Here is a 10,485-nt window from a genome sequence, read left to right as displayed (position 1 = left end):
GGGCCAGGAGCCGAGCCGGCATTCCTAGATGGCCTCCTCTGAGCCGGCCCTTTCCAATTACAATCGGTGAGGCAGGCACTCGTGACCCCCCATTGGCCAGCCTGCCCAGAGGCACCCAGGAGCCGCCTCCAGGAAGTCCCGATCCCTTCTTCTAGAAATGGGGCGCAGGAGTCTCCCCGGGAGGCCAGCCGAGGCCAGCCTGGGCCCAGGAGTGTTCGAAAAGCAGGGCCACGAGGGAGGCAAATCCGAAGAGCGGGCGGCCCGGGAAGGAGGGGAGGCCCGGCGTCACCATGGCTCACGGGGGGCGGTCTTATTGGCAGTGGAAAAGGCTTCAGTACTTTATTGAAAGAAAGCAATAAATAATACTGTGATAAAAATAGTTCCGAAGAAGGCTGTACAGACTTTGTTACATAATCAGAAAGTCCACAAAAGATTAATAGAAAAACAACAGAACGCCGAGTTCTACAAGTCCGTTAAAAGCAGGACCGGCGAGGAGGAGGCTCGCCGACAAGTTGCATAATAAATAATGCACCGCGGGCGCCGCTGGCCCAGTCGGAGGTACATTCTCCGCAGTCTGAGAGGGGACGGCGAGACCATGAAACCCCCAAACGTGTCCCGACGAAGACGACTCAGACAGACAGACAGACGCGGACGTGACAAGAGTAAGGCCTGGGTTCAAGGGGGCGCCGGGGCCGCGGCGCGCAGTGATTGGTCCTCGAAGGAGAATTGCATCCGAGCCTCGACCAATGGCTTCAGGGACGAGGGAGCGGGGAGGAAAGCGCTTGTCCGGCCGGGAAGGCGCCTCGGTTCGGGCTGCAGGACAGCAGAGGGTGTGGAGAGAGGTGGCCCGAGAGCGGCCCGAGCCGCGGGACGAAAAACTGCCTGTCCCAGAAGCACGAAGAAGGATTGTTTCCCGAGTGTTTGTGTTTGGTGCGACGATGCTGCTCCTGCGTCCTAGGGCACTTTTTACAAATGTAGTAAAATCCTCATTTGTCAGGTTTATTATTTTAAAAAATTAAACAATGATAATTACAATAACTGCATAATTTACAAAAAACCCTATTTTGTTCATAGGATTCATACTTACAAGCATTACAGTACATTCAGGTGACTAACAAATTAAGTATAAGAACCTCATGAATTGATTGGAAAAGATATTTATAATCTGGATACACATGAAAAAGTAAGTAACTGTATAAATGAAGTCACAGAAGTTTACATAAATATAAGAAACATTTAATTCTAAAATATTTTCTCTATGGTATTCATGGATTTCTTTACTAATTAAAAACTCTGTAATAAAATATCTCATTGTCCATATAACAAGTATTAACAGATTAAAGATCCTCTCGATTCTACGGTGGGCTCCTGGCTGAGTTCAGGGCGGTCAGTCCATGATCATCGGTAGAAATAGTGTGGGTAAACTAGGAGCAAAAACAAAGGGACAAGCGTGAGTGACCGGAAGCCAAAGCGTCCCGGCCCGGATTCCTGGAGTCTTCCCGCCGCTTCCAACACTTCTGACCCAAACCCAAGACTGATATTAAAGGAGGGAAACTTTTAAATGCAAATCTGCCAGGGCAGCTGGGTGGCTCTGCAGATAAAGAGCCAGGCCTGGAGATGGGGCCTGGGTTCGAATCTGAGCTAGCTGGGTGCCCCGGGTGCCCAGCTACCCCTTACACTCTTCTGCCTCAGAGCCAATGTTTGGGGTCTATTCCCAGAGGAAAGCAAAGGTTTAAAAAAACAAATCTGCCCCCAGAAGGGGCTCCATCCCCACAGCCGCCTTCTGCCGGCCCACACGGGGAACAATAAGCTCAGGCTGGAAAGGCCCTTCCTTAACCAGACCCGGGAAGGCCCGGGAGGGCCCCTCCTGACCCTGGTCCCGGGTCATAGCTCTACGGATCACACCAGGGACAGGTCTCGGGCTGGAGATGGCCAACCACGAATGGCCTGTCCGAGTCTTTGGAAAAGCTGGCGGAGTGGCCTCTCGTGACAGCCTTCCCCCCACCAGAGGAGGCGCCACCTTTCCCAACCCAATGGTGGAAAGGGGGTGGCAGCAGCAGGACAGGGCCTCGTGCTCCACCAGGCCTTGGAAAAATAGGGCGAGGGGCTCTCAACTTCCGCCAGGCCCTGAGGCAGGAAGGGATGGGGACCCCCTCCGGGTACCACCACTCCCCCAGACAGGAGGCTGGGCCAACGTGGGACCGAGGCAGCCGCTGAGCCGGGCCGAGCCGACAGGCCCAGTTCGGGGGGTGGTGCCAGACACGCTGCGGCCCCAGGAAGCGAGTCCCAGAGGGCTGGCGCTGTCCGGCCCCGCCGAGCTCGCTCTACTCACCAACAGAAGGCTTTAACAGGAATAAGTCCTTACGGTCGTGGAATCCAGCCTCTGGCTTCCTGACACACTGCCTGTTGCGAGAGCGCAGAAGGAAAGCGTGCAGAACACGGCATGCGGTTAGTCTCCAACCACCGAGGGAGGCAGTCACCCAACATTCTAGGCCGGGCCGGCTGGGAGGGGAATCTGGGGACGCCTCTCTGAAACCCCTTCTGTCTCTCCAGGCCCAGAGGCAGGGGGGAGACAGGAGCAGCAGCCCCCACGAGCGGGGTCCAGCACACTTTGGGGGAGGCAGACGGCAGGACCAAAGCCTCAGCGGAGGGAGATACTTGTGGAGACGGGCTTTAGGAAGCAATGCTGACTCGATAAACCGCCTGGAAGCCCCTATGGCGGGGGGTTCCCCTTCCCTCTCTACGGGATGTCGGACCTGCACAATGTGGCTGAACAACATAGAGGCCTGGTGCGGTCACACAACATGGCGCCTCCTTAAGAAAGGCGAGAGCCGGCCCTTCCCTCATCTCTGTGATCTCTGGCTGGCTGGCAGCCGCCGCTGGCATCGTGGATGTCATGGAGAGGAGGGCAGGGAGGATCTTTGGGTGCTGACGGCTGGCGCTGACTGGCATTTACGGAGGGACGGAGGGAGGCCCCCTGAGAATTATTCCAGAGCGGGACAGAGGGGGTCGAGGGGCCCTGGGAAGAGCCACCACGGGGCTGGGGTCACCCATCTTCCCGAGGCTTTAGGGAAGGCAGAAAAGGACAACCCTGGCCCCTGCCAGGGAAAGCGGAGGGTTCCAAAGCCAAAAGCCCGAGTACCCATGTGGGGAGGCTTTTCAAGTGCGTTTCCAAACACTTTCCAAATGACCATGTAAAACCCAGTGAATTGTGTGTGGGCCATGGGAGGGGGTGAGCTAGAACATGAATCCCATAACCATGGAGAAATGCTATAAATTAAATAAAATCAAGCACCTTCCAAGAGGGAGGATCATAGCCATTAAAATCTTCTCTACAGTCAGCTTAGAAAAGGTCGACAACACCCGCTAGCAAGGCTGCTGCTGCTCGAAGAACATGCTGACCCTGATGCTGCAGGGCCTTCCACCTCCCATTGGCTGAAAATGTCACCCCTCGAATAGGGCTTCCAGAGGCCACGCCCACGCCCCCAGATCTTCAGAAACACAAAGCCTTTTCCCAGAATGCACAGCTTCCCTGAAAAGTACCCTAGGACAGCCAGAGATGGCTTCCTTGGGGCAAGAAGGGGGGGTTTGAAGTCGTTCTGATCAAATGGGCTTCTTGTGTTTAGGCTGGAAGCTGGTCTGAGTCTCTCTGGACCCTCAGGCTTTAGTGAAACTAGCTAGTAACCGCCTCATCATTTAAACCAGGGGTCAGCAACCTTTTTGGCCGTGAGAGCCATAAATGCCACATTTTTTAAAATGTCATTTCGTGAGAACCATACAGAGCTCACAGTGCTGCTCCTGTAACAGCGCCTGAAAAAAAATGGACTTTATGGCTCCTGCAGAAAGAGCCAGATGTGGCTTGAGAGCCAGACGTTGCCAACCCCTAATTTAAACAAAAAGCGGAGGCCACAGTCATCTTGGGACGCTCAAAATGCCTTGAAGAGAGGCAGGTGAGTCTGGGCCGTTGTGGTTTCCTCCAATGAATGATGGAACAGCCATCGGGAACTTGTCCTCTTGAAGTGGACAAAATTAACTAAATAGGAAAGTCAAAGGTTCAGATAACCTTTATTAGGAGCCATTCCAAAAGGCCTACAGCCAGCTCCTTTCCAGCATCTGCCATCCCACCCAAGAGTGCCCAGAGGGGGCGACAGGAGTCGCGAGGATGCTGGGGACAGTGGCAGGCCAGACATGGTCTTCTGGGGAAAAGCCTGGCCTAGGAGAGAGAAGCATTTGGAAATGATCCACCAATCAAACATTGGCCACTGAGGACAGACTGTCTGTCCACAGATATCAAGGAGCCGGAAGAGGAGCTGAGAGGGAATTGAAGATGCCTGAACTAATGGAGCTGCTGTCCCATAAAGACGTGAGCCCTGAGAGGCCATCTTGGAAAATGGAGGCTCAAGCCAGAGAGCTGAAGGAACAATGAGCTGCGGTGCCGTTCAGGAGGCCAGGAAATCTCTGGCAAGTCTGCTTTGCCCTGGAGATGGTAGCAGGGACAGGAAGAATCCAGAGGGGGTTCTTGATGCTCAAAAAAACCATTTCAAATCAGAGCATGCAATAGGGCACAGGCATTTTCAAACATATTAAAGAAGTGAATTTAGATGATTAACTTACATTACAACAACAACAACAAAATCTAGGCATGCTGGGAGAAAGAGAAAGGAAAATTCGGTGACCACATACCGTCCATTTGCATTTTCTTTGGCTGCATAGAGGGTGAGGACATAGATGAGGTGACCCGGAAATTCGCAGGGAGGGTCTCTGCCGAGCCAGCAGCTAAACCTCGAATGTCCTTGGGCCTGAACTTTTTTCTCCATGAAGGGGCTCGTCGAAAGCTCTTATCATCATCCTGGAAAATTCAGGGGCGCTGTAAGGCAGGGCGGCTGGCCAGTCTGCACAAGGGCCCTCTGAGCCCCATCTAAGCAAATGCATCCAGGAGGCTTCAGCAATCTTCACCACCTCCACCCCCCTCCCCATCCCTGCAACCCAGCATGCTCTCCTAGGCTGAAGCACACTAAGGAAGCCAGCTTTCCTTGGACCCACCCCAGATGGCCACCAGAGGGAGCTCCAGTGGCCTGCCAGGTGGCCCACCCCACACTCCATCTCCAACGCCCCTAGGACCTCAGGTTCTGCCTGATCCAGGAGGCTATCGGAAGGGCAGAGGCTACAGGGCTGGCCCAGGAAGGTCTAAGCAGCCCCCTTCATTTTACAGAAGAAATGAAGGGGAGGCAAAGGAACATTAAGTGATGTTCCAGCAAGTCTCTTAGCATTTAACAGCCTCTGATCACAACCCAGCCTAATCTCCATCTTTCTGGGCTACTAACAATCCACATGTTAATAACCTAAGAACAGTGGGTAGCGGAAGGTGTTGCGTCCTTTAGCGGGACAGTCTGGGGGGTCAGGTGACACCAACAAGGCTATCCCTGTATTCTTGCAGGTGGACATTAATGGCTTGGCTTTGCCTAATTATGTGTAGCATTCTGGGCTGTCCGAAAGGCCTCCTAAACTTCCTAGAGCATCAGAGAGAGCTTGAGGAAGGTGGTGACAGAGGCCAAGGAGCAAGAATGCCCAGGACATGCTTTCTCTCAGGAGAGGAAGCCGTCACAACTAAAATAGGAAACACTGCTGCTTAGGTGGAAAATGGCAAAGTATTCTCATTTCAATTTGTTTTGGGGCCTGATTAACTGTAAACATTACAAAAACAAAATAAAATGCAAAAGTATGCCTTCTGCTAGCTCAGCTGCGAATCAAGATATCCTGTCCCCAGAGAGGCCTGAGATCTCCCCAGAAGCTGTACCGGGATACCAATAACAACAGCCCTGACACTGCAGAGCCTTCCACCTCCCATTGGCTGAAAATCTGAATATACTTGGGCCAAAACTTACTTCCTCAAACCTTCTGTCAGTGCCCATAACAAGAAGGTTGTTGAATTCTCTCTCCAAGACAGCACGAGCCTAAGGGAAAAAAAGATAAGAAAAAACCAAAGCAATCAGGGTTTTCGTTAGTTTTTGAGAAGTATAAGAAAGCGGCAGGAAACGGGTTTGGATTTGGTGTTTTAATTTGGCCATAACATGTTTAAAGCAAAGACAATCTGTACCTTCTTCTACGTACTGGTTCCAGGGCAGAAGAGCCATAAGGGCTAGGCAATGGGGGTTCAGTGACGTGTCCAGGTCACACAGACAGGAAGTGTCTGAGGCCACATTTGAACCTCAGGACTACCTGTCTCCAGGGCTGGCTCTCTCTATCCAATGGGCTAGCTGGCTGCCTCTCATAGCATGTTCAGTCGCAACAGTTTTAAGATCTGACTACGCCTTGGGCTCTTTCTCTCCAGAAGCAAAGTTTAAAAAGGCCCGGCCTCACACACTTCCTACTACCCGACCTGGGACAAGTCACTTAACCCTGATACAGGGGAATCTGCAGGATGTAATAAGGGACTGAAGCTAGGGGTAATAAGGGCTTAGGCTATAGGTAGTAGCTGGTACGAATAGGGAATAAGACAAGGCAAGGGACCCAAGGCTGGAGGTAATCAAGGGACTAGGCTATAGGTAGTAGCTGGTTGGAATAAAGGATAGGCACTGTGGATAGGGGTTTGTGAATCCCTAAAGCAATATAGTGGATGAGGAAGGTACAAGGATGAAGGTTGGTAGTTGAGGTGGAAGGAGAAATAAGGGAATGTCTGACTTTAGGGAATATAACACGGAGGTACCAAGGGTTGCAAGGGAGAGGATGAGTTAATCTAAGGCAGGCAACAGCAGCAGGGAAACACAGACTGGATACTCAGGATAGAGACAAACACAGAAGGGAAACAGACTGAGCCCTTCAAGTAAAGGACACTTTACAGAGCCAGGTGAGAGCCAGCCAAGAACAGCTTGAAATTGACTTGAGGCTTCTAGTCAGTTTCACAGGAAGGGACTAGAAGGAAGTATTGAAGTTTCACTTCCTCCAAATGGATACCTTCAGCTTCCCTCAAACTCCAGAGAGTATGTTATTCCTCTCTCTCCTCCTCCCTCTTTTATTAATCAACTAATGAAGTAGCCAAAGGGTTTTGATTAAAGACCAACGGAGGTTATTGTCTTCTAGTGTAGACTGGCAGGGTAGAGGATACAAGGCAGCCCTAACAGCCGCTTAGAGAAAGCTTCAGGTGGGGAAGGGAGACTCAGTAGGGACCAGCCTGCTTCAGCCCCGAGAGGGATTGTAGTCAAAGGGGGTAGGAAAGCTCGATGCAATGATTCAATAGGTAAATCTGTAACAAGGGTGAGCCCTATTTGACTAAACTAGCAAAGATTTGAACTCTCAGATCTACTCTCCTTTCAAAACTTCTCAGACATTCAGGTAGGGAAAATGAAGATGGGAATAAGGAAGGCTCGGGAGATTCAAAGGAATTAGCTAAACTAACAATTTTAAAAGGAAAGCTGCAAAATATAGGCCAGGTTTCCATCTAAAGAAGGAGCTCAGATGGACCCTGATTCTCTCCACGAGTTCCCAGGACCAACTGAACTTTTCCCCAAGATTCTAAAACCCTCATCAACTGACAGAAGAACTCTGCAAAGCAGTTATGCCCCCTCTCTGCACCGCAACCCTCACTGCCCAGCTCTCAGCCCTCTTTTGCCTTGGAACCGATACACAGTACTGATTCTGGATGGAAGGGAAGGGTTATGTGACAAGAAAAGAAGCAGCTCTGCATCAAGTCAGTTTGTGACAATCTTCAACAATCCTTCCTTCTGGTCCCTGGATCACATGCAGTACAGAATTATAGGACCTGGCTCATGGCTGTCTCCCCAAAAGGACCCAGAGGGCGAAAGGGGGCCTGAGGTAAGAAGGGTCCCCAAGGATGTCTGTGATGATGACTAAGGAGGGAGGCCTGAGAGAGAGTGAAGGCCTTGAGGCTGGCTTGGCTCCCCCATGGGCAGTCCGGTCTATTGGGGCAGAGAAAGATGTCGGGCTCTGGCTACACGGCAGGCAGCAGTCAGGGTTGTGAAGGGCCTTTAGACCCTTCCGGGGATCATTCACTGAAGGAGTAAGGGAACTGCTGCTGGGAGAAGGAAGAGAAAACTCAGGGGACCTGGTCACTATTTTGAAGGATTTAAGGAGTTTACATGGAGAAGAGCCTTTCTAGATATACTATTTGGCCCAACTAGGCGAATGAGGAGGGATGAGGAGAAGATGCAAGAAGCACATTTCATCTCGATATCAAGAAAGCCTGGCTAAGAATGGGACTGCCCTAGCCCTGGATCCAGCTGCCAAATGAGGCAGGGAGGCAGCAGGCAGAGGTTTGGTGGTCATTTGCCTGCGGATACAAGTTGGACAAAGTCCACACTATTGGCAACTCTAGGTCAGACGCAGCCAGCAGAGGGCCGTGCTCTGCCTTATTAATGGCACATGACTAATTTCCAGAGACGGTCATCCCCACCCGCTGCCCCAATACTCCAGGAAATGGACCAGCTCCAGTGTCACCTGTGTGTTCTGAGTGGGGATCTGCAGCAAGAGGGCCAGAGCATTGAAGTCAAAAGTCTCATCTAAGGCCACGAGGGCCCCGTGGACGCCACTCTCCACGAGGTTGTTTGCATATTCCTTGAGGCCAATGGATAAGATCCAGCGAATCATGCGGTCATTGCTCCAAACGAGGACCTCTGGGGAAGGAAATGAAGAGGAGGAATGGCACAATCCTGGTCAGGCTGGGAGGGGAGCAGGGGTATCGTATCCTCTGGGCTGCCTCAGGGCTAGACTGATGCCCACAGCCCAGGGCTCGAGACTCTCACAAAACCGACCAGTAGCTCCCTACAACATCTAATTGTTGGCACCAAAGCTTCTGCGGCCCCTTTGTTTTTGGGAGAAGGAAGCTGAGGCTCAGCTCATTAAGGGGATGGGAAGGGAAAGAATATTCAGTAATGAAGCAGCTGCCAGGAGCCAGACTGTATGCTAAGCCCTCAATAACTATTCTCTTATTTGATCCTTGGAGCAACCCAAAGAGGGAAGGTTTTGGCTGTTATTAGCTGTAGGATTAAAAATTAATAATCCCAATATTCTAAGGATTATTTCTTATAAGATTTAATAATAATAATTTAAAGCCAATGAAAAATAGCCTCGGTAAAGAGAAAAGTTCCCAGACTTCAACACCTGGGAGAGAGCCCAGAGCTGTCAGAGTAGAGAGCCCCCAAGGATGGGGTTTCCAGCCAATTTACTTCCCAAACCCCAGGATGCAGGTGAGGATGCAACTCAAAAGGATGCTGGGCAATGCAGCTCAGGTGCATCAAATTTCCGCCTACATATTCCCCGTGATCCTTTGGGAGACCAGGCTCCCCAGTGGATCATTTTAAACATAATTAACTTAAAACTTTAAAGATTTTTTAAACTAAAGGTATATACAATATTGCAATTATATGTGAGAGTAAAATTGAATGAAGACTCCAAGTACTTAAATTTATAGGATTTAATAATAACAAAGTGAGAGAGAAAGGGAATCCTTCAGCCAAGTGGGCAGAGCACAGAGCCAGAAACCCACACCTGCCTCACTTTACCAAAACAAAAGCCCAAAAAGAGCTCCCTGATTGGGTTTCAGCAAAATTTGTCTCTCAAATGCAATGGTATAAACTGAGCACGTAACTCAAAAGGATGCTGGGTAAATGTGAATCAGGTGAAAGAAATTTCTATTTGCACATTGCCTGGAGGAAAGTGAGATGAACAGCAAGTCAGCGACTTGCTTGGAGTCACACAGTGAGTGTCTGAGCCCAGATGTTCTAAGTTAAGTGACTTGCCCAAGGTCACCTAAGTAGTAAAAGGTAGAAACGGGGCACAATGTCCACAGGCCCACTGACTGCAGAGTCAGTGTTCTGGTCCTTGGACTTAAAGCCTTCTTGTCCACAAGTGTAAGTCACAATCCCCCTAGGAAAAGAAAGTATTCTGGGAGTAAAGCATGGATGAAAGTGCTGCCCTGGCCACAAGAAGAGGATCAGCTCCAATCTGCTCTGATCCTGGACATGGGCATCTGGGCACCCCAGAGACCCCTCCACAAGTGCCCACCCAGACTCCAGCAAGAATCAAGGCAAACCTTTGATCTCATTTTGACTTTCTTCTCTTCTCCTTTCCAGTTCCTTCCGATCATAATTCAGTCTTCGCAGACACATGATTCCACATTGGAAGCTGTTTCTGTTGGGAAAAGGGAATCAATCACTCAGTGCCAGCTGTGGGCATGAATTCCCGCCTGGCAGTCACACTGCTCTCAGAATTACTCACCTGTGAAAACTGTCCACCATCTTCAACTGCCCACGCAGGTCTTTCTTGGTGAGGTGGTCCAGCATCCGAGCATCCACAAGGCACTCCATGAAGTAACTGCGATACTGAGGGAGGCCCAGGCTGGGCAGCCACTCGTTGCCAATCCACTCGTGATTCATGTCACCATAGGCTAATGTCTGCTCAAGCAAAGAGGTCAGAGTTATGAAGGAAAAACCAAGTCAACAAACTTTCAGAGCAGTCATTCAACGAACA

General features: G+C 50.7%; 1 protein-coding gene across 2 annotated transcripts in view; it reads right to left on the bottom strand.

Moving 5' to 3' along the window:
* Nucleotides 1-310: 310 nt before the first annotated feature.
* Nucleotides 311-10,485, bottom strand: part of PPFIA1 (PTPRF interacting protein alpha 1) — a 121,676-nt gene continuing 111,501 nt past the window's right edge. The window contains exons 25-31 of one of the 2 annotated variants that reach the window (XM_044681332.1): nt 10,234-10,409; nt 10,049-10,146; nt 8,455-8,630; nt 5,886-5,954; nt 4,684-4,849; nt 2,333-2,403; nt 311-1,424 (exon numbers count right to left, since the gene is read on the bottom strand). In XM_044681332.1, coding sequence (XP_044537267.1) covers nt 2,345-2,403; nt 4,684-4,849; nt 5,886-5,954; nt 8,455-8,630; nt 10,049-10,146; nt 10,234-10,409 — 744 coding nt within the window. In that variant the 3' untranslated portion in view covers nt 311-1,424; nt 2,333-2,344. The remainder of the gene's footprint in view (nt 1,425-2,332; nt 2,404-4,683; nt 4,850-5,885; nt 5,955-8,454; nt 8,631-10,048; nt 10,147-10,233; nt 10,410-10,485) is intronic. The other variant, XM_044681333.1, reaches the window with a different exon arrangement.

Source organism: Gracilinanus agilis, chromosome 6 (genome assembly GCF_016433145.1).
Source record: "Gracilinanus agilis isolate LMUSP501 chromosome 6, AgileGrace, whole genome shotgun sequence".
In the NCBI taxonomy this organism is placed as follows: Eukaryota; Metazoa; Chordata; class Mammalia; order Didelphimorphia; family Didelphidae; genus Gracilinanus; species Gracilinanus agilis.
The sequence above is the reverse complement of the archived record's forward strand: the minus strand, read 5'-3'. Positions and strand labels throughout refer to the sequence as shown.